Consider the following 27,751-nt stretch of genomic DNA (forward strand, 5'->3'; position numbering starts at 1 on the left):
TCCCATCCTCCTGGGATTGAGCCCCGAGTTGGGCTCCGTGCTCAGCGGGGATCCTGCTTCTCCCTCTCCAGTTTTCCTGTGCTTGTATTCCCTCTCTCACTGTCTCTCGCTGTCAAACAAATAAATAAAATCTTCAAAAAAAAAAAAATAACATGAACTTCAACCAAATCTCTTTTAGCCCTCCCCTCACCCTCATCTTCAAGGGTTCTTAGTGCTTCCAAATTCCAAATGTTTGTGTAGTTCTAATGTGGATTAGTTTGTATCTCAATCTCCTGCTGGCTGTTAGGTTTCAACTTTCTCCTTTCTTCTAAGCTGATTACTTCTAATCTACCGGGATCTCTGAAGGGGATCCCAATAATGGTATTCCTTCTTGATGCAGGGGTCTTGAACAAGTTGAGAAATAAATCAATAGGGCAAATATGGAGGTAAACATATCACCTTTATTACTCTTAGAGGTCAGATTGGAGGTGTACTTTAGTATGGGCGTTAATGGGCCTGCTAACTGTGCCCAGACCCAGACAGCCTGGACAGAGACAGGGTTCCCTGTGGAGGACCAAAGCAGAATTTTGTGTTCTGAGGAACAGGCTCCCTCTCCCAAGAGCAAGGAGGATGGAGCAGGACAGAACATTCCACTTAGGGTGGGTGAATAAATGTCTGAGAAAGACCCAGTTACACAACCTGAGCTCTTTTCACAGGAAGTAAGACCTCAGGAGTAAGCAAGCCTTTCTAAACTACATGGTACATCACTTTCCAGATGTTAAGATTTTGTTGGCTTGGGGCGCCTGGGTTGCTCAGTCTGTTAGGCATCTGCCTTTGGCTCCTGGCATGATCTCCGGGTTTTCTGGTCAAGCCCCTGAATTGGGCTCCCAATTCAGCAGGAAGTCTACTTCTTTTTTTTTTTTAAGATTTTATTTATTTATTTGACAGAGAGAGATCACAAGTAGACAGAGAAGCAGGCAGAGAGAGAGAGGGAAGCAGGCTTCCTGCTGAGCAGAGAGTCCGATGCGGGACTCGATCCCAGGACCCTGAGATCATGACCTGAGCCAAAGGTAGCGGCTTACCCACTGAGCCACGCAGGCGCCCCAGGAAGTCTACTTCTTCACCCTCTGCCTCTGCTCCTTCCCCACCCCCTTGTGCTCTCTTAAATAAATAAATAAAATCTTTTAAAAAGATGTTTTTGCACTCTCTCATCAGCTGTCTTCTCTTTGCTCACTCTCTCTGTACTTTCGGGTGTAGATTTTTTTTTTTAAGATTTTATTTATTTATTTGACAGAGAGAGACACATCGAGAGAGGAAGCACAAGCAGGGGAAGTGGGTGAGGGAGAAGCAGGCTCCCCCCGCAAGGGAGCCCGATGCAGGGCTCGATCCCAGGACTCTGGGATCATGACACAACCTGAAGGCAGACGCTTAATGACTAACCCATCCAGGGTCCCTTTATCCTGGCTTCTTGATTAAGACTAGAAAGAGGGGCACTTGGGTGGCCCAGTGGGTTAAGTTCTGCCTTCCGCCCAGGTCATGATCCTGAAGTCGCTGGATTGAGGCCCGCATGGAGGCCCGCATCCGTCTCCCTGGCTCCACGAAGAGTCTGCTTCTCCCTCTTACCCTACCCCCTCTCATACTCTCCCTCCCCTCCCTCAAATAAATAAATAAAATCTAAAAAAAAAAAAAAAGACTAGAAAGAGGTGGGTTTCAAGGTATTGAGGTGAGGTATTGAGAGATGACATGAGGGTGGGGACCACGGGTATGAGGGGGGAAGGCTCACTTTGGTGGACCCCTGTCTATGCTTCCTACAGTGTACTTTGCGAAACTCTTATCCAAGGGTAAAATGAATTCATGGCCTATCTTCACATTCATTATTTCCAACATACTCTCCCATTTTGTCTATAAAAGTCCTACCATTTAACCTCAATAATCATGTCTTCCTTGAAACTCTTTGGCTTCATACAATTGCCTACCTCCAACCCCAAATTCACTTCATTCTTTTCTACCTGTTTCTCAGTTTCTTCCACTACTTTGGTAGACAATCCCTCTCTCCTCTTTCCCCTCAATCATGTTTTGCTCCCCTTTGCCTGATAGCCTTCTTACTAAATATATTCTCTGTGGGCATCTTATTTTTTTTCTCATAGGGTCAACTATCACTCATATGTCTATGACTCCTAACTCTGAATCTCCTTCCAGAACTCTCTTTGGGATTCCATTTCAGAGTTCCAGTGGCTGGTGGGATGAGACCACACGACTTCTTCCCAAGCTGGTACTAAAAATGCTTTCAGGGTTGTTTTTATCTCTTTTGCCCCCCTCCTCCCTTTTTAAACTCTTCCTCAATCCCTTTTCCTTGTTTTCCTATCATCTGGCTTTCTAATTTAGTCTGTGTGAAAACAAATAAACTTAACTGACACCAAATTGCCCTGCAAAGATGTCGTTTTATACCAAAAGCTCTCCCTCTCCCTCTGTTTTCATTTTCACAAAATTTCCTTTTCAAGAATTCAAAGGAAACACTTACCCAGGAGAAGACAATCACTATTTTGTTTTCCTAAAGTATTTAACATGCTAACTACCAAATATCTACATTTTAAATGTAAGCCTAATTGAGGAGTTGTGTGTCTCTGTGTGGGAGGAGGAGGGGTGGTGGCAAAGTGGTGAGGAGTCTGTTTAAAACGCTAAGGTCTCTAACCAGAGAAAATGAAAACGCCAAACAACTGAAAACTGCAAGCAAGCACCCCGCTCTGAGAGGGGTTGGACTAACGCACGCACTTTCTCCCCAAATCATTTGGAATTTCTTTGGGTATTTATCCTGAAAATGGATTAAGGGAACGAAAAGGGCAAATTTAAGCAAGAACTAATAAGTTAGACTCTCAAAACAAAATTTTTTAAAAATAATTCTTATCCTGCTCTTTTACATCTCCCATTCATAGACTTTTAAAAGCATATTTAAGGGGCGACTAGGTGGCTCAGATGGTTGGGCGTCTGCCTTTCGCTCGGATCGTAATCCCAGGGTCCTAGGATGGAATCCCCCATCAAGCCCCGCAACGGGCTCCCTGCTCCGCGGGGAGTCCGCTTCTCCCTCTCTCTCCCCACTGTCCGCCCAGCTTGTGTTCTCTCAGTCTGTCAAATAAATAGAATCTTAAAAGAAAAAAAAAAAAAAAGGACTTAAAAAATATAAAAGCACATTTAACCTAGAGATATCCATGGAAACCAACCAAAGGGAAATAAGAAAGGAGAGGCACTGCAGTACCATTTCTATGCGAATTGAAGTCTGATTTTCACCAGTCCAGCACTGTTTTTCCTCCAAGGTCTTGCTTAGTGTTCATTACAGCAACAATTACCTCAGTAACAATTGCTCCAGGCTACTTTTGTTTAAAGATGCCTAACTTATATACTTCACCCAACTGTTTTCAAAAACGTTCAGTTAAAATACTATCTTTATCCAGCGTCTGGCTTTGCACCAGAAGCCTATCCGCAGCCGGGCAGTGCTACGAAAGCTCACGTGCACCTTGGCTGCAAGGGGCTTTAAAACAGCCAAGAGCTAGTGCGTATTTGTGTGCAAAATTATCAGTCCTGCAACCTGGGCCCATAATAAGGTTGCTTTCTTCCTCCCTTTCACACTAAAAACAAAACCAAAAAAACAAATCCAGCAGGTATCAAAACCGTCCGGACGCCTAGGGAAAGCGCGCCAACCACACAAAGAAAAGGAGGGGGGCTACTGGGATTCAAAATCGTTTCCCCAGGACGAACACCCTCCCGAACCTATCGGAGTTAACTGCGCGCTTAGTTGTAGCCAATAGATACAGCGCTTCTGGTTCAGGTACACCCAGAAGACTGATGGACACTTATGCGGTCCAATGAAACAGTGCGATGCTGAAGCATTAACCAATACATTCGGGAGGTGGGTGGAGTGTAGGCCAGGGGGTTGGCGGTGCCGTGTCATGGAGGCTCAGTCTCAGAGCAGCCATTGAAGGGGAAGGAACTGCGGTGTGTGTGTGTGTGTGTGTGTGTGTATGTATGTGTGTGTGCGCGCGCGCGCGTGCTTGTGTGTGTGTGCGTTCGTGTGAGTGCGCGCGAGTGTGTGGACAAGGAGGTGGGGGCAGCCGAGTTAGAGTCCCAACTCCTTGGACTCCATTTGCTATTCTCTTCTTTCTCCCCAACACCTATCTGGAGGTGGTGGGCGTTTATATTTGCTTTTCTTTTCATTCATTTCCAGATCTTTTAAAATTTAAGGGTTGGGGGTAGTGGGAAAGTCAGGAAAGGTAAGGGAAGGGAGTAGTAGCAGAAGAGCAGGAGGAGGACATGGAGATGAAGAAGAGGATTAACCTGGAGTTAAGGAACAGAGCCCCGGAGGAGGTGAGATGACTCAGCCCCCTCCCCTTCCCCACCAGACCTGTATTCAGAGGATCGGGTTTCTGGGGGTCCGGGTAATGTGTGTGCGGAGGGGTAATGAATTATTCCCCACCGGGGGTTAGGGTTGGGGGATATTTAATCTTAAGTGTTAAATCATTAAAATTTTCTACTTAAAATGGCGAAGGGTTTAAGTTTCTAGGGGCGTTTTTGTGTGTGCCTGGGGGTCTTATCCTCTTTAGGCTCTCTACGAATCGGGAGTCCAGGCCTGGTGGGGCGGAAAGCGGGGTGCTGGGGTCCGCTCCGGCGCTTGGTTCCCTCCTCCTCCCGGGGGCCGGCGGCGTGGGCGCGACCCCCCAGTCCCACTTGCCCCTGCCGCAGCCATCGTCGCCTGAGAAGTTAGTCCAACTTTTCTGCAATACTGCCAACTCTTTTTCTCTTTTTTGGGGGATGCCCCCCGCCTCGAGGCCCGGGTGTTCGACGTCGCGCCGGGCGCGGGCTGGGGTCCCCGGCGGTCTCAGCACCGCCTGCTCCTGGCGGCGCCCACTCCCCCGGGAAGCGGCGCGCGCTGACCGCCGTGAGGCGGAATCTGGGTCAGCGGTCGGTTCTCCCGCCGCGGGTAAGTTTTGAGAGTCGCCGCAGAGACTGGAGGTGAAGAGGGGACGCGAGGCGTAATCCTCTTCGTCCCCCCGCGGTGTCACGATATTCGGCGTGTCGTGTCATAGTGGCCGCAACTCCGAATTTGATCCCTGGAGAAGGTCTCAAAAAACTCAAATAGGTCGTAGTAGTTTTGTGCTTTAAAGATGGATTCGGCGAAACGAAATGATGCTCTCTGGCTGCTGTCCCCTTAGTTAAAGAGACGGGTTTGGGAGGGGCCACGTGAAGCTGGTCGCGGCCAACTTTTCGGGGGTCGGACGGGAGGCGTTTCCGCCTCCTTTTCGAGGGCACCCTCCTCGGCTTCTCCCAGCCCTCCCCGCCCGGGGCGGAGGCGCTGGGAACGCCGGCGGGGAGGCGACCCCTCTTTCTCTTGAGGAGTCCCCGCCCCGTGTGGGGTTTTCCGTGGGTCGGAGCGGCTGGTCGCGACCTGGCACTTCAGACCGCAGACAAGAGCGTCAAGAATCTTGTTAATTGCGGCCTCTGAAATAAACACTAGAAGTGGACTCAAAGGGATGTAGTTGTTTTCAACAGGGGTGAGGGTGGTGCGGGTGCCTACCAGGGCAGAAGATGAGTAGGTCTGTTTGGTGGGCTGTGGCGGCGTGCGGAGTGGGAACCCAGGGTCTTTATATACCTTTTTTTTTTTTTTTTCCTTTTTTTAAGTCTCTGGTTCCCTGAAATTAGCAAAAGGCAAGGAGAAGGAAAGAGTCGGTACTATCATCCAGAGGGAGCTGGGAGTTTTCTAGGGCCTACTCTTTGGGGGCTGCAGGAAAACAAACAAAATCAAACTTTAAAAACTTCCTCTCAGGAGCACACATTTAGAATGCTTTTTTGTATGTCTTGGGTTGGAAAAGTAGATTTGCTCCCCCACCCTCTTTTGTTTACCTACGCTACCCATAGGAATTTCCTCTACAATTTTGGGGGGTGCCAGACGTTGTCTTTTTGCAGCCTCTCCTTCCTCCCTTAGGGTGTAATAACCATCTCTTATATTTGTATAGCTCTTTATAGTTTACAAAACACTTTGTGTTTGTTATTTACCTTTCTCTTTCAGACAGACTTGTAAGGTGGATTGTATTGTTCTAGAATCCAAATTAGCAAACGGAGTCCCAGGGCAGTGAAGTTCTTTACTCAAGTGGAAGAACTGGTTTTCTGACACCAAATCTGGTGGCCCTCTCTCCTCCATTCACCTGGACTAGGAGTCAGAAAATTTAGAGTGGAAGCACATCTCTGTCATACTAAGTGTGTGACCCTAGCCAAGTCATTCTTACCCTTTGAGCCTTGGCTTCCTTACTTCTTCTTCTTTTTTTTTTTTTAAAGATTTAATTTATTTATTTGACAGAGAGAGATCACAAGTAGTCGGAGAGGCAGGCAGAGATTGGGGGCGGGAGCAGGCTCCCTGCTGAGCGGACAGCCTGATGCGGGGCACCATCTCAGTTCCATCCCAGGACCCTGAGATATGACCTGAGCCGAAGGCAGAGGCTTTAACCCAGGCGCCCCTTGGCTTCCTTACTTCTAAACAGGAGATCATATGTCTACTCTGATCTCTAAAATAATTATGTCAAAGTCATATTCAAATAAAGAAGGTGGTATTCCTTGTTTAGTTTTTAGCCCTCAGAATTCCTCAAACATGTTTTTGCACTGGGAGTAGAGATCCGGGATCTCCTGTCTCCCCCTTAGATTAAGTCTAACAAAACCAGCAGGTTTCGTTCTACAACTCTGATGTGATAAGGGGATGTAGCCTAACTACCCCGTCCACCCCCCAAAGGGGAGAAGTCCACAAAAATGCTACCAGGGTATTACAGAGAAATAACATCTTGTCAAGGATGTATTGTTCTGGGTGACATTGTTTGGCCCTGCCATTAAGAACAAATAACCTCCAAAAGCCAGCTTTCTCAAAATGAGCTTTCTAACATTTCTTCATGAAAGGTAACAAGATATTTTTGAGTTATGGTGGCATTTATCAACTGAAGATAGGGTTTTGTTTTGTTTTTTAAAGATTTTTATTTATTTATTTTGAGAGAGAGTGAGAGAGAGCACGAGAGGGGAGATCAGAGGGAGAAGCAGACTCCCTATGGAGCTGGGAGCCCGATGTGGGACTTGATCCCAGGACTCTGGTACCATGACCTGAGCTGAAGGCAGTTGCTTAACCAACTGAGCCACCCAGGCGCCCAAGATAAGGGGGTTTTATAGTGAATAAAATAGTTTCCTTTCTTCTCCCTGCTGTTTTAGGGCAGCTCACTTGAATCCTTTCCCAGTAGTCTGGGCATCCCCTCACTACATAAATATATGCCCTGAGAATCCTTCTTATCAGGGGCAGAAGCAAGTTTCACATGGGACCTTTTTCAAAGTTTTATTTATTTATTTATTTTTTTAAAAGATTTTATTTATTTATTTGTCAGAGAGAGAGAAAGAGCACACAGAAGAAGGCAGAGTGGCAGGCAGAGGCAGAGACAGAAGCAGGCTCCCTGCGGAGCAAGGAGCCCAATGTGAGACTCTCAATCCCAGGATCCTGGGATCATGGCCTGAGCCACCCAGGCATCCTCAAAGTTTTTTTTTTTTTTTTTTTTTTAAATGCATCAGGGATTTGAGCAGGCATTGAACTTCTTGGTGTAAGTTTAAATTTAAAAGTTTAACTTATAATGATGACTTTAGATTGTATTTAAATATTTGGTGGGGGAGGAGAGAAAAGGGGGATTCATGGTTTTAATTTTAATATTCACATTTCCAGTGGGTCTTGACCCAGGTCTTTTGCTAAACAGACTCAAAGTAAAGAATCATTCATTTTCTGTCTTACAGGTGACAGAGTTAGTCCTTGATAATTGCTTGTGTGTCAATGGGGAAATTGAAGGCCTGAATGATACTTTTAAAAAACTAGAGTTTCTGAGTATGGCTAACGTGGAACTAAGTTCACTGGCCCGGTTGCCCAGCTTAAATAAACTTCGAAAGGTAAGTTAGTATTAAGTGTGAAATCATCAGAGTTTTGATGCCAAGGGCTAGTATGTCTAGGTTTTGGCCAAATGAAACAACCATTCTGCCTTTTAATTAGAAGGTTCTAAATTTCTAGAGATAAGAGAATGGGTTATGTAGGATTTTTAGAATCAGCTCTACTATAGCTTTTAAAAATTTAAGTTGAATAATGAAATTGTTTTATGATATCAGTTTGGGTTTAATATCTACCAAATGTTTTTCTCTGAAACATAAAATCTATCTGTAACATATCTGGAACCGAACTTGGGTTAGAAGCTTATTATATAGGAGTTCTAATATATTATTTGGTGATTATGGGTAGGAATTTGGAAATTAATAAGTTGTGACAGTCTCTTAAAGCTAGAGAGAATCACAGTTGTTTTTCTTCTTCAAATTGGTATATTTTAAAAATCTGGGTGCGCCTGGCTGACTCAGTCAGAAGAACGTGCAACTCTTGATCTCAGGATTGTGGGTTCGAGCCCCAAATGGGGTGTAAAGACTATTTAAAAAATAAAAAAACTTAAAAAAAATCTGATTTGCTCTAAGCCTTCATCATTGTTTGTTTTTCCTCCGTGTTGAATATATAGTTGGAACTTAGTGACAATATAATTTCTGGAGGTCTGGAAGTCCTGGCAGAGAAATGTCCTAATCTTACCTACCTCAATCTGAGTGGAAACAAAATCAAAGATCTCAGTACAGTAGAAGCTTTGGTGAGTGGAAAGTCTCTGAACTTGGTCTTTTTTGGTTGATCTGCTGAGATTTGCTTGTTTTTATCTTGCTGATTTATATTTCACTCTTTGAAACTTCTGAATTTCTTATAGGTTTTTATCTATATGTATCTATATGTTTTTCTGTTTTCTCTTAGAGTGAAACAGTCAGATAAAATTTTAAATCTAAGAGATATTTCTTTATCACTAACTTCAGGAGTTAAACTACTCAGTATTTTCTTAAGTTCTATTCTTTTTCCTTCCTTCTTGATTTTTTTTTTTTTTTTTTTTTTTAGTTATTTTTATATGCTCCTTTCTTTCCTGGTATGAGATGAAGTGAAACTCACAAAAATTGTTGCTCCAATTTAAAAAAGCTTGGGAGGAGGTTGAAATTGTTGACAATGAGCTTGACTGGATTTAAACTAAACACGTTATTGTTGTTGCCTATTTATGTACCTACTTGGTCAACAAAATATATTTAATGGCTACTATAGTAAGGCACTAAGCCAGGTGCTAGAGATTCAGTGGTGAAAAAACAAAGTTCCTCTTGTGGAGTTTACATACAGGGCCTCATTAAGAGAATTGCTATTGGGGTGGGGGTGGGGTGCCTGGGTGGCTCAGCTGGTTGAGCTTCCACCTTCAGCTAAGGTGTGATTCTGAGATCCTAGATGGAGCCCGGCTCCCTACCCTGCTCAATGGGGATCCTGCTTTCCTGCCTTTTCCTCTCCCTTTTCTCTCCTCCCGTTGTGCTCACTTGCTCCCTCCCTCTGTATCTCAAATAAATAAATCTTTTAAAAAAGAGAGATAATTGATACCAAAACTCTTCATCATAAAATTTGAAAAAACCCCAAATCATTCTTTTGATTTCAAATATATATTTTCTGGTTCATGAATCAGAAAGAAAGAACATAGTATTTAAAATCTTGAAATGTTTAAGTTTTAACTTTTTACTTTTCCAGCAAAATCTTAAAAATTTGAAAAGTCTCGACTTGTTTAACTGTGAGATCACAAACCTGGAAGATTACAGAGAAAGTATTTTTGAGCTGCTGCAGCAAATCACCTACTTAGATGGATTTGATCAGGAGGATAACGAAGCACCAGACTCAGAAGAGGAGGATGAGGGTAATCATTCTTGATGCGTGTAAATATAAGCTCCAGCCTAGCTATGCCATTTCAATTGGGCTTGGACATTTAGGTGTTGAAAAAAAAAAAAGATGTTGGGGCGCCTGGGTGGCTCAGTGGGTTAAGCCACTGCCTTCGGCTCAGGTCATGATCTCAGGGTCCTGGGATCGAGTCCCGCATCGGGCTCTCTGCTCAGCAGGGATCCTGCTTCCCTCTCTCTCTCTCTCTCTGCCTGCCTCTCTATCTACTTGTGATCTCTCTCTGTCAAATAAATAAATAAAATCTTTAAAAAAAAAAAAAAGATGTTAGTAAGACAAGAAAAATTACAAAACCCACAGCCCTAATCCTGTATTTCTTCTTTCAAGTTTCTGATACCTTTGGGGAATTAAATGATTATTATACTGTCAAGCTCTGTGAAATTTTATATCCATATAAACTTGTTTAACCACTACCTGCTAAAAGTGGCAACTTGTCGGGGCGCCTGGGTGGCTCAGTGGGTTAAGCCGCTGCCTTCGGCTCGGGTCATGATCTCAGGGTCCTGGGATCGAGTCCCGCATCGGGCTCTCTGCTCAGCGGGGAGCCTGCTTCCCTCTCTCTCTCTCTGCCTGCCTCTCTACTTGTGATCTCTGTCAAATAAATAAATAAAATCTTAAAAAAAAATAATAAAAAAATAAAAGTGGCAACTTGTTAAATAGTACCTTTAAAAAAAAAAAGGAATTGTTCCTTTTTGTATTGTTATCCATAATAGTCAAGAAATAGAAACAACCCAAATGGTCTGTCAACTGATGGATAAACAATGCGATATAGCCATACAGTGAAATATTTTTCAGTCATAAGAATGAATGAACTACTGATACGCGCTGTAACATTGAAAACATTCTGTGTAGTGAAAGAAGCCAGACACAAAAGGCCACATTTTGTGTGACTCCATTATATCAAATGTCCAGAATAGGCAAATTCATAGAAACAGAAAGTAGAGTAGTGGTTGCCAGGGCTGGGTGAGAGGAGAATGGGGAGTGACTGTTAATGACTGTGGGTTTTTTCGAAATGAGGGGAGGTTTGAGGGGTGATGGAAATGTTCTAGAATTAGATGGTGAATATATATTATTGGATAAATGGGTGACTAACAGATCAGATGATGTAATGGCTGTTGTTAGTAATGGGACACTGTTACTCTTGGTTGAAAATTTTTTTTTTTTTTTGAAAATTTTTTTACCGTAAAAAGAAATCTGATAGAAAATGACAGAATGATAGAGAAGGTGGTTTTGAAGTGTCCACAAGGTAAAACAAACTTTATTGCATGTAATGTTTCAATGAAAATCTGTATGTTGGAAATATTTCAGTATTTAGAAACCATATTTTTGGGGCATCTGTGTGGCTCAGTGGGTTAAACATCTGCCTTCGGCTCAGGTCATGATCCCAAGATTGAGTCCCATATCGGGCTTTCTGCTCAGCAGGGGAGTCTGTTTCTCCCTCTCCCTTCCCCCACTCATGCTCTAGCTTGCTTGTGCTCTCTCTCAAATAAAATCTTAAAAAAAAAAAAAAAGTAAAAAAAAGTAGGAACCGTATTTCTTGGGGTGCTTGGGTAGCTCAGTTGGTTAAGTGTTTGCCTTCGGCTCAGGTCATGATCCCAGTGTTCTGGGATCAAGCCCCACATCCTCGGGCTCCCTGCTTAGTGGGGAGTCTGCTTCTCCCTCTTCCTCTGTCCCTACCCCCTGCTTGTCCTCATTCTCTCTGTGTCAAATAAATAAAATCTTAAAAAAAAATAGAAACCATATTTCTCAAATAGTAAATATGGATGTTGTAAAAGGGAAATCCTTTTTTTATTTTTAGAGATTTACTTATTTATTTGAGAGAGAGAGAGCGCATGCATGTGTGCATAAGCAGGGAGAGGCGCAGAGGGAAAGAGTCAAGGAGACTTCCCACTGAGTATGGAGCCTGACTCATGACCCTGAGATCATGACCCGAGTTGAAATCAAGAGTCGGACGCTTAACTGACTGAGCCACCCACCCGCCTTGTAAAAGGGAAATCTTAAAAAAAGAAAATCAACCTGAGATACTTTCCACCTACCTGTTGGCTTAAGAATTTGAAGTGACTGGGGCAAGAGTGGATAGGATCAACATACTTGCAAGAAAATTTGCTCAGCCATTTGCTCATCTTTTAAAATATTTTTAAAGATGGAGATGAAGATGATGAAGAGGAAGAGGAAGATGAAGCTGGTCCACCTGAAGAATATGAAGAAGAGGAGGAGGAAGAGGAGGAGGATGAGGATGAGGATGAAGATGAAGCAGGCTCAGAACTGGGAGAGGGAGAGGAGGAAGTAGGCCTCTCATACTTAATGAAAGAAGAAATCCAGGTGAATGGGCACTTTTTTTGTGTGCTGAAAATTAATTATTTAGGCATAGGACCAGGTACTGTAAATAGTGAGTTGTGTAGAAATCTGAAAGTTGTTCCTAATGTGTGGGTCTGAGTGTATTTCTCTTGCCTGTCATTTTTCCCACTGTCCCCCAGCTCAGACTGTATCCAGATAATCGTAAACGCATATTGATTTTACTGCCCAGATATCTTTCAAATCCATTCTTCCCGGAGCTGTACTTCAAAGTGTGGTGGAAACATTTTACAAAAGTTTCGGAGCCTCAGCTTCCTTCTTTGTAAAACAAAGATTGTATCAACCTCTTAGGTTTCTTTAAACGATTTAACAAGATAATATATGTCAAGTGTCTAGTCACTGGCACATTGTAGGCACTCAGGAAAACTTTCGTTGCCCTGATGATTTCTTGCTTACAGTTTTGTAGTAGCTTTCCAGATGGCCTGTCTGAATACAGTGTCACCACTTAAGTGTCTCTTCCATGGTTCGGTTTGTGCCTGCCTAGCCTGAATGCAGATGTGATGGTATCACTTTAATGTTGAAACACTTTAATGTTTCGCTGTTGCCACCCAGGTGTACAAGGCCCATCATTATCTGGTCCCTGCTTCCTTCTCCAGCCTCTTCTCCTTCAATACCAAGTTTAATTGTCATACCAGGCTGTTTCTTGCCTTTCTGTCTGTAGATACATTGTTTGCTCTTATCTGAAATGACTTTCTACCCATGCTCTCTGATCAACTTTCTTTTCTTTTCTTTTTTTTAAAGATTTTATTTATTTATTTGACAGATCACAAGTAGGCAGAGAGGCAGACGGGGGGGGGGGGGGGGAAGCAGGCTTCCTGCTGAGCAGAGAGCCCGATGCGGGGCTCGATCCTAGGACCCTAAGACCATGACCTGGGCCAAAGGCAGAGGCTTAACCCTCTGAGCCACCCAGGCGCCCCTTTATTTTCTTTTTTACAAAGGTAAACATAAGTATAGTTGAAGCCTGGAAGTGCACTTTATGTACTTTATGTACACATTCGTGACATTTTACTCATGTATATACTAGAGAGAGAGAGAGCACGCTTTGTGCGTGCTTTGTGAGCTCTTTAAAAACTTAGTTCTGGAGTTGTCTCATTATTGAAGCTTTCTGTAACTTTTTATAGATAATCTCTCCTTCCTCCATTACCTTTGAATCTCAGTTAGTCTTCTGTTGCCTGTAGGCACTTTTGTAAAAACTCGTTTATTTGGCCACTTTCTCCTAGATGGTGAGCTCCTTAAGGCGACGGTCATCTGTCTTTGTATCTCAGCATCTTGTACACTGACAGGGACATAGTAAGCTCACAGGAAGTGTCAGTTGACTTGAACAAATGATCTTTAGCTCCTGGGAATTACTGTTTCCTTCTAATATTTTTAAATTACAGAGTTTTATTTTCATTATTCAAGTTTTTTATTATCAAAAATAATATGTCTTATTTAGACTAGAAGGTATTAGTATTCTTATTTGTTCTCCTAATGACTTTTACATTGGTTACGTATATAATATCACTGATCAATGATAATTTTTTTCTGATACCATTTAAAATATGAAACTAATGTGGAAAAATAGAACTTAAACTTGTTTGGGGCCTTAGTGAGCAGCAGCTGTACAATAAGCATTTAAGCATTCCTAGAGAAAATCAGCCCGTTCAGTTTACATCAGCATACAGCTTGAATATTTTGCCCGTTTGTTTGTTTATTTATAAAAGAGTTAATTTGTTAGATAGATAGAGAGCACAAGTAGGGGAAGCAGCAGGCAGAGGGAGAAGCGGCTCCTTGCTGAGCAAGGAGCTGGATGCAGGACTTGATCCCAGAACCCTGGGATCATGACCTGAGCCAAAGGCAGATGCTTAACAGACTGAGCCACCCAGGTGTCCCTCCCCTAAGTTTTAAGTTATTTAATAAAATAGTGGACTCATGTTATTTGGCTTTTGTCTTTGTCAGTAATTCTTCATTAAGTCTGTATAGTATTAAGTAGTTTAAAAATGACTTTCAACCAACTGCAAATGATTGTGTTTATCATTCCATTGAATTTTGGGGAACATTAACTAAAAGTGATATAGTCAGGGTCCCTGGGAGGTTCAGTTGGTTAAGCATCTGCCTTTGGCTCAGGTCATGATCCCAGGGTCTTGGGATTGAGTTCCAAGTGGGGCTCCCTCCCAGACTGAGTCCCCAGTGGGGCTCCCTGCTCAGTGGGGAGTCTGCTTCTCCCTCTGTCCCTCCCCCTGCCCATGCTTTCCCCCCCCTCTCTCTCCCTCTCTCTTTCTGTTGCAAAAGTGAATAAATAAAATCTTAAAAATAAAAAAGATTCTTGGGGCGCTTGCGTGGGTCAGTGGGTTAAAGCCTCTGCCTTCGGCTCAGGTCATGATCCCGGGTCCTGGGATCGAGCCCCGCATCGGACTCTCTGCTCGCCAGGGAGCCTGCCTCTCTCTCTCTCTCTGCCTGCCTCTCTGCCTACTTGTGATCTCTGTCTGTCAAATAAATAAATAAAATCTTAAAAAAAAAAAAAAGATTCTCTTAAAAATAAATAAAATAAAAGTGACACAGTCAAGTATAGAGTAAAAATCTCTGAGATGATAACCACAACGTCAGGTCATTGTAGTACCTGGCTAGCATGTACCAGAAGCTTTCAAACATGATGAATGGTTTGAATACTAAAAATGACGTTTTTAGTATTTTTGGTTAGTTACATTTTAAACATATTTTTAGAAGATGAAAGTCAGTACAAGCTTCCGAGACTGTTGAGATTTAGAAAGAAAGTAGAAGGAGATGGAAACGGGAATTGAGTAGCTGTTTTTGGTTTGAGTATCATTTTTATTTCAGTTACTCTTCAGAGGTCAGAAATTAATATGTATAAAGAAGGGCTTTCTGTTTGTGTAGTGTATTTCTTTAAAAATGGGGATGGGGACTTTAGAAGAATTAGGAATTGTAATCCCTCTGGACTATACAGAATACAATGAGCAAACAGTTCTTTCCCATTGGTTAGGGAAAGATCATAGTTTCTACTGAACAAGGTTCCGGTGAAAGCTGTTTTTATTGAGGGATATCATCTAATAGATGACACTAAACACTGAAGGCTTAGATGATAGCTGTCTTCGTGGTGAGCAAAGCTTAAGGTGCAGCCTTGTGGAATCACCGTTTTGTGCCCCTGAAACTCACATAATACTGTATGTCAGCTGTACTTCCCATTTTAAGAAAGGCTTAAAAGCATGAATCAAGTAATCTAACCATATTTTGTTTAAAACAAAATCCGAAGAAGCAATTAGATTTTGAGACTTGGGGTTTTTTAAATTGTCAAAGTATAAATATGATTAGTATCTCAAGTGTTTTTTAAAAAATCGCAAATACTTAAACATCCTCATTTATCATTCTCCACAGATTTGAGATGTTTAAAATGTGTCCCTTATCTTTCTTTCTCTCTCTTTTTTCTTTCTTTCCTTTTCCTTCCCCTGCCTCCCCCTTCCTGTCCCCTCTCCTCTACCCTGTCTTCCTTTCTTTGCCGCTTTAGTTTAAAGCTTTAGGTTCTCTGATTTTTATTGTGGTTCCTTTTTATGCTACTGAATACCCCATTTATTCCTTCTCCTCTTTGTATCTTGATGGTGTTCTGGTACAGAATGCTTTTCAGTATTTGAATTGGTTGTATAAGATTGTTTTCTGATACAAGTTTCCTACAGTCGAGTTTCTCAGGGGATTCTACTTACATGCTGGGAAATTAGGTTCTGTTTAGTATTTCTAGATACAAATGGGGCTGTGGATACTATGAAAAGGATGGGTTGTCCAAGTTTTCCCCTAACTACCCAGGAGTTCTTGACATTTGCCACTTAAAAGTATTTTTTTTTTAAAGATTTTATTTATTTATTTGACAGACAGAGATCACAAGTAGGCAGAGAGGCAGGAAGAGAGAGAGGAGGAAGCAGGCTCCCCGCGGAGCAGAGAGCCCGATGTGGGGCTCGATCCCAGGACCCTGAGATCATGACCTGAGCTGAAAGCAGAGGCTTAATCCACTGAGCCATCCAGGCGCCCCACGTAAAAGTATTTTTTTTTTTTTTAAGATTTTATTTATTTGGGGCGCCTGGGTGGCTCAGTGGGTTAAGGCCTCTGCCTTTGGCTCAGGTCATGATCTCAGGGTACTGGGATCGAGCCCCGCATCGGGCTCTCTGCTCCGCGGGGAGCCTGCTTCCTCCTCTCTCTCTTCCTGCCTCTCTGCCTCGTTGTGATTTCTCTCTGTCAAATAAATAAAATATAGAAAAAAAAATCTTTAAAAAAGATTTTATTTATTTGACAGAGCTCAGAAGTAGACAGAGAGGCAGGCAGAGAGAGAGAGGAGGGAAGCAGGCTCAACAAAAAAAAAACCTGTTACGATGTTTCAAGGCTGTGTTTACATCTTAGCTATCCAGAACAGCTCCTTCCATAAAAGTTGTAGATCAAGTTTTGTGGTTTTATTGACATTGCTATTTTATAATTTTTTTTTTAAAGATTTTATTTATTTATTTGACAGAGAGAGATCACAAGTAGGCAGAGAGGCAAGCAGAGAGAGTGAGAGGGAAGTAGGCTCCCTGCCGAGCAGAGAGCCCGATGCGGGACTCGATCCCAGGACCCTGAGATCATGACCTGAGCCGAAGGCAGTGGCCTAAACCACTGAGCCACCCAGGCGCCCCAACATTGCTATTTTAATGTGTAGATTTTTAGATGTAGGAGAAACTTATAGATCTTTCTAGATGAATACTTTCTTTTATTGATTGGAAAAATGAGGTGCAGGGAGATTAAGTGACTTATTCAATGCATGTAACTATGTTGGGGCTGGGATTCAGGTAACTTCTATCTCACTCTATAAAATAGGAAACCTTTCTTTGAAATTGTCAAGTTAACTCTGTCCGTTATAGTAGCCACTGGGCACATTTTTGGTTATTTAAGTTAAAATTAAATAAAATGAAAAATTGAGTTCCTCATTTGTACTGGTCACATTTTCTTTTATTTTATAATTATTTAAAGATTTTTTTATTTTTAAGTAATCTTTACACTCACTGTGGAGTTTGAACTCACAACCTTGAGATCAAGAGTAGCATGCTCTACTGACTCAGCCAGCCAGGCGCCCTTGTGCTGGTCCCATGTTAAATGCTCAGTGGCCATGTGTGGACAGCACAGATACAGAACATTTCCATTGTTCCAGAAAGTTCTTTTAAACAGCGCTGGTCTAAAATGTAACTTATTTTCATAAGCTAGATTTAGTTGCGTTCTTAAAAAACACTTATATGTTAGGTAGAGGTTGTTAGAACATTCACAGAATAACCATAGTTTTTTTTGCTTTTGTTGGAATGTATTACTACCAAACGGTGAAAAGTATGTTAAGGCTTTTTATTCTCAAACTGAATATTTGGTTTTCAAGGATGAAGAAGATGATGATGACTATGTTGAAGAAGGGGAAGAAGAGGAAGAAGAGGGTGAGTTGCATTAGCCATAAAAGGAATCCTGACATTAAAGTCAGAGCTATTATTCACATGCTTTAAAGAATGTGTTTATAATAATTCAAATTATTACTGGCCCCTGATTTGATTTTGGTAACATAGAGTGCCTTGAGAGGTGTAAAACCTTCTTTTTTTCTTTTTTCTTTTTTTTTTTAGAGAAAGAAGAGAGCGTGCAAGTGGTAGTGTGGGTTGTAGAAGGAGAGGGAGAGAGGGAATTTTTTTTTTTTAAGATTTTATTTATTTATTTGTCAGAGAGACAGCAAAAGAAGGAACACAAGCAGGGGGATTGGGAGAGGGAGAAGCAAGCTTCCTGCTGAGCAGTGAGCTTGATGCAGGGCTCGATCCCAGGACCCTGGGATCATGACCTGAGCTGAAGACAGACACTTAACAACTGAGCCACTCAGGTGCCCTAGGAGAGAGAATCTTAGGCTCCAAGCCTAGCGTGGATCCCATGTGGAGCTCCATCTCGGGATCCTGAGATCATGACCTGAGCCGAAGGCAGACGTCTGGCTAAGTCACCGTGCCCCATAAAACCTTTTTAAAAGAGTAATTTTCTGGGATGCCTGGGTGGCTCAGTCGGTTAAGCGTCTGCCTTCAGCTCAGGTCATGATCCCAGGGTCCTGAGATTGAGCCCAGCATGGGGTTCTCTGCTCAGCGGGGATCCTGCTTCTCCCTCTGTCTGTGCCTGCTGCTCTGACTACTTGTACTCTCTCTCTCTCAAATAAATAAATAATCTTTAAAAAAAATAATTTTCTCAAGGCATTCAATAATTTCATTTAAAAAACCACTCAGCCTATAACATTTATTTTCAAAACTGGTATGAAGAGATGAGATAACCGTGAGCTTAATTATTATTTTCTTAGGTCTTTCATTTTGAAGAGGATGAATGAAGCCTTGTCCCTAAGAGAAGAGCAGTTGAACTCCCAGATAATGTTCTTTTGAGATTTGCTCTAGTACTCTTTACTTAGGCCTTTCAAAATAAATTTAAAAGTTTACTAATGACTCTTAATGACCGACCCCTAGTTCTTGCTCTGTACTTCATGATTTGGCCACAAGGGTGCACAGCAAGCTATCATTATTTATGGATTTCTAAGTCTATTAAGTCTGTTCACTACACCAAAATTGAAAGAAATTCAGAGAGGAAACTTGACGTATGCTTTTTTTGTGCCATTGTTTTCAATGAGATAGATTCACAACTGTAATTTGACAAATATTCATTTGTAAAAAATACATTGTAAATTTTTCTTTCATTCTTCTTTCAGAAGAAGAAGGTCTTCGAGGGGAAAAAAGGAAACGAGATGCTGAAGATGATGGAGATGAAGAAGATGACTAGATCATTCTAAGACCAGATTCCCTAATGTTCCTGGGTGTGCAATAGAGTGATCCCATCTTCTTTGTTTCTTCTTGTACCATAGCGATCCCTACAGAAGATAACCTGTAACTTTTTATAGGAAAAGTGTGGTTTTACTATTTTTGCCTTATCATTCCAAATAAGATTTACTAGTCTGTTAATGATTATATCATATGTAGAGAAAAAATTTTCCTTGACTCCATTGTGAAATTTATTTAGAATCTTCATTTTTCTCATTCAGGCTCACTGTATTAGTTATTTTTAGCCCATAATTAAAACATGATCACTTTTACACAAGCGTAGTTTGGTGCATTTCATTCATAAGGTTATAAAGTTATTTATAAGTTAACTGAAATCACAGTCGGCTGGAATATGAAATGAAAATAGTCTCTTGACTGATAAGTTGGTTATATTTTTAGAGGTGACCCAGAGATCTTTAGTTTGAAGGCAATGACTTGTTTTTGTTTTTTGGGGCATGGGTATTTGGGTGCTTTTTTTGTCACATGAGTAACTTAGAAAGTAGGAGCAGAATAGCAAAGGTTCTATTCAACAATATAGTTCAAGGCTTTTGTGGAGGCTTCTGAAACCTTTTAAGCCAGGTGACTAATAAGATTTTATTTTTGAAGGAAAAATGCTTGTACTAAGTTCAGAGACATGCAGGTGAGCCCTTTGTTTTTCTAGCTGAAAATCATGACATGGCAGCGGTTGTTAACATTGTTTTGTTTTTAAGTGTGCATTCTTTTTCTTCCTCCCAGCAATTCCTTTATGATCACTTTCATTCCTTGTTTCACTCCCCTCCCTCTGTCTCCAAAAAAAGTTGGGAAACTTATGGCTCTCCAGGAAGACCTTTATTTAGTCTTTTATACCTCAGCAACCTTTTCAGACGGTCTCAGTTTAAACAAGCTAAATGAAAGACATTGAGTATTTTCTGAGCTATGAATACTATTATCAATACAGTTTTATGCAACAGATTCTGGTTATTATAACTCTCTTGGTTGACAAGATGTACAGACTGTATTAATAGGGTGAAGAAAGAAAAGGAGGAGAAGCTTTCAGAAGCAGCATTGCTATTCCACAGAAGTTAGAACAATTGCCTGTTGATAATTAGTGAGACATTCAGGTCAAATTTGGGGGGAGGTTAGCTTCCCAAATGTTTTAGATACCACGCTGCAAAGTATTTGTAATTTTTCAGAGTAGAACCTTTAATTATTCTTCCTACAGTTTTAAGGTATTACCAGATATAACTTTTAATTGGAATACACTGGGCAGTTGGAAAAACATTTGAAACTAAATGCTAAAATTAAGATTTGTTTTCAAGTGGAAACCCACTAAAAATAGAGACATATTTAGGCTGGGTGTATTTCTTTATACAGCTACTAAATATGATGATAGAAGTAGACAAGTACATTCCCCTTTTTGTTGTGGAGGCTCCGTGTCCAAGGCAGTTGCTTTTCAAATCTTGGCTTAAATTTTTTCTGCTGTTTTGAATATCTGAGTTTTTAAAGTTAGCATCAGCAAATTGAAGTTATACTTCTATACTGGGACACATTTAAATTACGGAGTGACGAGCTTCTTTTTTAGTTTCAGATGTATGACTTGGGGTTTTAAAGTAAAAATTACAAAGTTATTTGTGGGTAAACTAAAAAAGTTGTACAAGTGACTGAAATAAAACTCTTGGAATAAGTTCAGTGGGGGGACTGGTATCTCCAAAAGACTAACATTTTACTCCTTTTTTAACACTTGAAATGCCCTGTTTTAGTCCCTAAGAATTCTCATTGCATAGTATATGCCAGACTATAAAAATACTTATTTTTAAAATGAAATCTATATACTGACTTTCTTATCAATCATCTTATTGTGCAATCAAAATTAGAGGTCTTTGGTTTGAAAACAACATTTAGAGCCTCCAGATAACTTTTTAAGACTTATTTAGCTTTGTGGGTGGTATTTTCATGCAAATAAGTAAGGGTGGGTTTTATATTTTGTAGAAGTTTTTGGTCCTATTTTAATGCTCTTTGTATGGCAGTATGTATATAGTGTGTTAAATTTCCTCAAAACTCTCCTTTAAAAACTTTGAAGTTAATACTTTTGTGCAACTGTGTTTTGAATAAAGCCATGACAGTGTTAAAAAAATGCAGCACTCCTGATTATTCTTTTATTGTTTCTGACCATTCCCTGGTTTTGTTTGTTTGTTTGTTTTTTTTCTGTGACTGCTGTAACTTAAAGTTTTGAAATTGAATTGCTTCAAATAAATGGAAGATTTGTTGTTAATTATTAGTTTCAGTGTTATGACATTCACTTTTTGAACACCACGGCTGGGGGCTTTGAAAGTCTTTTTAAGAACAGCTTGGAAGTTCTCAAACACTTGGATGTCATAAGAGGTATTACAATATAATAATTTAACCCATCATCTGTCTTATTTTTTTTTTGTCCAAGAAGCAGAAAAAGTTCTGGATTCCCTTAAGTTTCCATTCGGAGTTGCAAACTGAGCCAGTACTTTTAAAGTTTTTAAAATTTAAATTCAGTGAACTAACATATAATGTATTACTAGTTTCAGAAGTAGAGTTCAGTGGTTCTTCAGTCGGATATAATACCCAGTGCTCATTATATCATTATATCACATGCCCTCCTTAATGTTCATCACCGAGTTACCCCAATTCCCCCCCACTTCCCTCCAGCAACCCTCAGTTTATTTCCTATGATTCAAGAGTCTCTTATGGTTTGAATCCCTCTCTGGTTTCATCTTATTTTTTACTCTCTTCCCCTATGATCCTCTTGTTTTGTTTCTTAAATTCCACATATGAGTGAGGTCATATGATAATTCTTTCTCTGATTGACTTACGTCACTTAGTGTAATACCCTCTAGTTCCATTAGTGAATGTGGCAAATGAGCCAGTACTTTCTGTATTCTAGTGTGAAGTAATAACTTTGTTATGTATAGTTGAAGTAACTTATCTACAGTTAACTATGGTGATTATAAATCTGCTGTACACAATTTATTTTTTAAGATTTTATTTACTTATTTAAGAGAGAACACAACAGGGGGAGGGGGAGAGGGAGAAGCAGACACTTAACGACTGAACCACCCCGGTGCCCCTGTATACCAAAAGTTTTAATAAATGAATCTAAAGTCTTCATTTATACTGCAGAGTTTTTTCTTCAGAATCCTTAGATAATATAATACAAACAGTTCTCGCGTGTTCACCATGATTGAAACCTGAACCAATGCTTTTTCTGCTGTCTTTTGTTTTTCAAGGGAGAAGTGATTTTTAACATGTTTCACTTGTTGGGGCACCTGGGTGGCTCAGTTGGTTAGGTGTCTGCCTTGGACTCAGGTCATGATCCTGTGGTTCTGGGATCGGGCCCCTTGTTGGGCTCCCTGCTCAATGGGGAGTCTGCTTCTCCCTCTCCCTCTGCTGTTCCCTCCTGCTTGTGTGCTCTCTGTCAAATTAAAAAAAATCTTTATCATGTTTCATTTATAGACAACTCTGGAATGTATCTTACAAAGTCAAGGCACAAATATGTTAAGTAATGTTTTCATGATTGCCTACGGTTTAATATTGAAAATGTATTTTAATTACAGAACTCTGCTTAAGATATGGAAAATATTGAAGTATATCTCAACTACAGAAATTGTTTATTAAAATTAGTATTTTTGTGTGCATGTGTTCTATGTCTTAAAAGATTCAAAGCCTTTTTCCCCTTGGTTAAAGAAAATGATAGAACTACACTAAAGGTTTTTGGTGGTGTTAGATAATAAAGCAATTCTGTGAGATTGTGATTCAAAACACTTAAGTAGTGTTTATTCCTTCTGTATTTTAAAGAGAGGCTTTGGAATATGCGACATTCTCCCAGTTGCTGAAAATTTCCCCTCAGTTCTAGTACTGGATGCAATGATATTCTGCAACTGTTACTTAATAACAGCATTCTACTACTGCATTCCTCTTTCATGTACTAATCAGCCTAAGATTTGAAAACCTGGCTTGGGTGACTTGGCCCGAGGCAGTGACTTGTGTTAGTCTGTTGATCAGTCCTAACTTGAAGGAGGAGAACAGGTTATACCACAAAATGGAAATTATAAAATGGGTTGATCTCCAGGAGCATCTTTAAAAAATAGCATATATACTGGTAAAATAGTTTTATTTCATACAAATCTAGTCACTGTTTCAGGTGATAAGCCTGAAGCAGGGTTACCCTATAACAGCAATTCTGACTAAGAATCAGAAGCAACTATGACTTTTTAAAAAAGAGATTTTATTTAGTTATTTGACAGAGAGAGATCACACGTAGGCAGAGAGAGAGGGGAAAGCAAGCTCCCCACTGAGCAGAGAGCCCGATGCGGGGCTCAATCCCAGGACCCTGAGATCATGACCTGAGCCGAAGGCAGAGGCTTCAACCCACTGAGCCACCCAGGCACCCCAGAAGCAACTATGACTTATTCAAATGTATGAATATTTACAAATAACTCAAATTTTTGCTTAAGGCCATCATCTGACAAATGGACACATCCACATTACTCGACAGTCCTGACACAGGCCATCAACAGGCACGCAATGCTGGCGGAAAAAAAAAACCAAAACAACAAACAACTCATTCCAGCTGTTAAGAAGTAACTGACACCCAACACTTCCCTATTTTCTGTGATTCTCCTATTAAATATTCAGACGGCGCCATCTTGCAAGATGACAGCCATAATCTGTGCTTCCACTTCAGCTGGATAAACTCATTCCACAGCCCCAGAATTAGCTTCCTGAGGCGACTGGGTTTCTCTGTGTGGAGGCATTTTCTCCCAGTCTTCTCTTGGCACAGAGAAGCTAGCACAGAGAAGCACAGTGTGCTCAGGGAAGCTCAGTTTCACTTCTATGGACAGCTGTGACTGAGGAAGACGACTTCGTAGAGGAACCTGTAAGTGTACTGGAAGAACTGCAGTTGAAGCAACTATACTTAAGAACCAATGAGAGCAGCACCAGAGAAAACTAGCATCTGCAAGGGAAGCAGCAATTACAATCACTCTGCAACTCTGGCAGAGAAGTCAGTGCAAGTCCAGCATTTTTAGTTCTGCACTCCCCCCACCCCATACCATTTACAAGAATATTCTGAGTTAAGAACGAATTCATTTCTGCTGTGTTAAGGATTTAGCATTTGTAGGAAATGAGTGAAATTTTCTGACTAGGATTCCAGGTCGAGGGGGCGCTTATTTTTCCCAAGCTCTCTGTAAAAGGAAAAGTGGAGGGCGCTATCCTTTTTTTTTTTTTTTTCCTAATTGTTTTGACATATTTGACATTTTATCCTTTGGCACTGTTGCATTCGTTTTGCACTGTTGATTCCCCACTGCCAAGGTTCCTGGGCTGTAGCTGTAGCAGTCAGTAGGTGAAGGATTAGAACGTTAGAACTCAGCCTCAATCCATTTTGCTTTTACCCCACTTCCTTTTCACTTCAAGGGCTCTAGCCTTAAGCCGGAGTTTCTCTAAGGCCTTGTTTCCTTTCACACTCCTCTGGGGCTTACCAACAACATCGTGTAGGTAAAGTTATCCCAGCATCGCTACTTTAGATTCTTGATAGAAGGCCTAAAAAAACAGAGTGAGAGATTTTTATATCAATCCTTTAAAAAAATTTTTGAGAGAGAAAGAGAGAGAGAGCAAGCAAGCGCGAGCTCACAAAAAGGGGGAGAACCAGAGGGAGAAGCAAGCTCTCCCCTGAGCAGGGAACCTGACTAGGGACCCAGTCCCAGAACCCTGAGATCATGACCGTAGCCCTAGGCAGACACTTAACCGTCTGAGCCACCCAGAGATCCCTAATTGCTTAAACCGAGATTAAGGGATTTTATGGGGGGCGCCTGGGTGGTTCGGTGTATTAAAGCCTCTGCCTTCGGCTCAGGTTATGATCCCAGCGTCCTGGGGGCTCTCTGTTCAGCAGGGAGCCTGCTTCCTTCTCTCTCTCTGCCTACTTGTGATCTCTGTCAAATAAATAAAATCTTTAAAAAAGGGGGGGTCATATGGGGGTGCGTTTTTAAAAAACATTTATTTGACAGGCAGAGATCACAATTAGGCAGAGAGGCAGGCAGAGAGCAGGGAAGCAGGCTCCCCAGTGAGCAGAGAGCCAAACATGGGGCTGGACCCCAGGACCCCGGGATCACTACCCAAGTCTAAGGCAGAGGCTTCAACCCACTGAGCCACCCAGGCGCCCTGGGGGTGCATTTTTGAGGTAAGTTATCTATCAGAGTCCTATGGAACACCTGCCTTTTTAAATTTTTACCTTAATTTCCCCAATTCTCAAGCCTTGAGATACAGATAAACCAGTTTTTCTTATTTTAGAGTACTATTTTTACAACAATAGCCCTCCAGGGATGCTGGAGTCTCCAGCCGTAGGAATCGGATTTGAGCGTCTTAAGGAGACGGTAAGAGGCCTTGAAGTTAAAAAGCTGACACTCTAATTATGGGGGAAAAGAAATAAAAAGTGTCCATCACTCCAGACTGCGCCCCTAATTTGACTTGCGAGACGCACGACAAAAAGTTGCATGAAACCAGATTCTTAGATCCAAGAAGAGACTCGAACAGCCAGGATATTAAAAAGAGAGCAAGCCTCTGGTCGACACGGGGCTACCCGAATTGCTCTGCAAGGGCGCTTTCCGAAACGCCTTGGATTGGGCCAGAAATACCGCAGTCCCGGTCACGTGACCTCGCCCCGCCCGCCCCTCCCACCCCCTAGATAAGTGAGGGCTGGAGCGCTTCCGCAACTTCCAGTCAGCGAGCTGCGCACGCGCAGGGGACAGTGAGTGGCTAAGTCGCGCCTGCAGCTCGCGCGCCAACTGCCGGCGAAAAAGCGCCCGTGGTCCTTCTTCCGCTTCCTTCCTCTTCCTGGGTCCGCTCGGCTTGCCTATCGCGGACAGGAACTCGCCGGTCGGGTCCTTCCTTAGGACCTTCCTTTTCATCCTTTTTTTTTTTTTTTTTTTTTTTAAATGTTTTTCAACCCTCGCTTGAGGATTTACAGAGCTTCTGATTTCTTCCTAATTTAATCTGAAATTTGAGTTTTCTTGGGCTCCCGTTCATGAACATCACATCCAAGTTAGCAAGTATAAACGTTGGTGTGTTCTGTACGTTTTCAAGATTTCTTTCTTTTTTTTTTTTTTTAAAGATTTTTTATTTATTTATTTGACAGATGGAGATCACAAGTAGGCAGAGAGGCAGGCAGAGAGAGAGAGAGAAGCAGGCTCCCCACTGAACAGAGAGCCTGATGCAGGGCTCGATCCCAGGACTCTGAGACCATGACCTGAGCCGAAGGCAGAGGCTTAACCCCCTGAGCCACCCAGGCGCCCCCGTTTTCAAGATTTCTAAGGTGGAAAGGCAACTGGAGCTCAGGACACTTTGCTTCCGTTTCTTTGTGCATGCTTAAGTTTGCACTCGGGTGACCTTTGTTCCGTGAGCTTTACTGCTTGTTTCTAGGAGCTAGCCAGCTGTTTTGTGGTTTTCCTATTTTCATTTAACCTATTTAAATCCAAAATTGCTGGAGCCCAGTCTTAATAGTTCAGTAGTCAAGTTGGTACCTAAGGGCAAATCAATTCTGGAGAGTACTAGAGCGACCAGCTACTCAGACAAAGCACTGGAAAATGACACTTAGGCCACATGTAAAATGATAAAGAGGTTTAACATAGGTTGAGAATTTGTTTGTTTGTTTTGTTTTTTTCTTTCTCCTGAAAGGAAAGAATCCTTCCAGTGGGGAAGTTTGCAAAGGGCAGCAGCTAAGGACTCTAGTTTTTCTTCCTTTAGGTAGGGCAGCTAAACTGCAGTTTGTTAGAAGCGGCTCAAACTATTGAAGAAAAACTCATCAAATTATACTTTTTATTGGGATTAGTAAGTCACATTTCAGATAATATTTGGGTGTACACAGTTTTTATAAAAATACCAAGGGACACTGGGGCACCTGGCTGGCTCAGTTCATAGAGATGTGACTCTTGATCTTGGGGTTGTGAAATTGAGCCCCACGTTGGGTGTAGAGATTACTTAAAAATAAGATCTTACAAAAATTTTATAGTTGCTAATTCTATAGAAACATAAACCCATCTTTTAATTTTTTAAAAATTATTTTTAAGTAATCTCTATACCCAAGATGCGGTTTAAAGTCACAACCCTGAGATCAAGAGTCACATGTTCTACCTACTGAGCCAGCCAGGTGCCCCTGTAAATGTTTAATTCTAGTAAATCTCATGTCACTACTTTCTCAGGCTTTTTCAATGGCTTTTATAAAATGCTCACAAAACTGGGTTAAATGAAGACCAATTATTTCAGTTAAAACAAGAGTTGGGAACATACCTGTATTTTAAGAAGCCAAGATTTTCTGTTGGGTAACAGCATTTCTCCGAAAACAATTTTCCTTTTGAAAGGGTAAATATTTGGGAGGAAGGTTCCTCCCCTCCTATATTGAGAGATTATGTTTTCAGCATTGTTTTGATGCTGATACAGTACTCAAAAATAGCTATTTAGCAGGGAAAGTTAGTAGTGAATTTGTTTCTTTCACAAATGATAGAACATTGAGGAACTACTTGCTGAGAAAAGCATTGTTGTTACCTGGCCTACATTAAGAGGCCAAAGTATCACACTGATCTCATGATAAATCTTTCCTTTTTGTGTCATCTATTTTCCCTTCCACCATTATTCTATATCAGCCGTGAGGTTGCTGTTAGAATTCAGGGACAAATAAGAGGTCATATAATGTAGGCCATTGCATAATGAAGAAATATCAATTCTGTGGTTTGTCTCTAAGGCTCTGTCC

General features: G+C 41.4%; 1 protein-coding gene across 1 annotated transcript; it reads left to right on the plus strand.

Annotated features, from left to right (window-relative positions):
- Positions 1–3,912: 3,912 nt before the first annotated feature.
- On the plus strand, positions 3,913–21,115 carry ANP32E (acidic nuclear phosphoprotein 32 family member E). Its single transcript, XM_046027868.1, has 7 exons — positions 3,913–4,338; positions 7,783–7,932; positions 8,541–8,663; positions 9,620–9,782; positions 11,961–12,139; positions 17,553–17,607; positions 18,894–21,115. The coding sequence occupies exons 1-7, from the start codon at positions 4,285–4,287 to the stop codon at positions 18,962–18,964; spliced, it is 795 nt and encodes a 264-aa protein (XP_045883824.1). The 5' UTR covers positions 3,913–4,284; the 3' UTR covers positions 18,965–21,115.
- Positions 21,116–27,751: the final 6,636 nt, after the last annotated feature.

The sequence above is a fragment of the Meles meles genome, chromosome 1, assembly GCF_922984935.1.
Source record: "Meles meles chromosome 1, mMelMel3.1 paternal haplotype, whole genome shotgun sequence".
NCBI classification, from domain to species: domain Eukaryota; kingdom Metazoa; phylum Chordata; class Mammalia; order Carnivora; family Mustelidae; genus Meles; species Meles meles.

Bases quoted from the DNA above. Each gene is read 5' to 3' on its own strand.
- ANP32E (XM_046027868.1), top strand. From the start codon at position 4,285: ATGGAGATGAAGAAGAGGATTAACCTGGAGTTAAGGAACAGAGCCCCG. The intron at 7,933-8,540 runs GTAAGTTAGTAT...TTGAATATATAG, and splicing joins GCTTAAATAAACTTCGAAAG to TTGGAACTTAGTGACAATAT. The intron at 12,140-17,552 runs GTGAATGGGCAC...TTGGTTTTCAAG, and splicing joins TAATGAAAGAAGAAATCCAG to GATGAAGAAGATGATGATGA.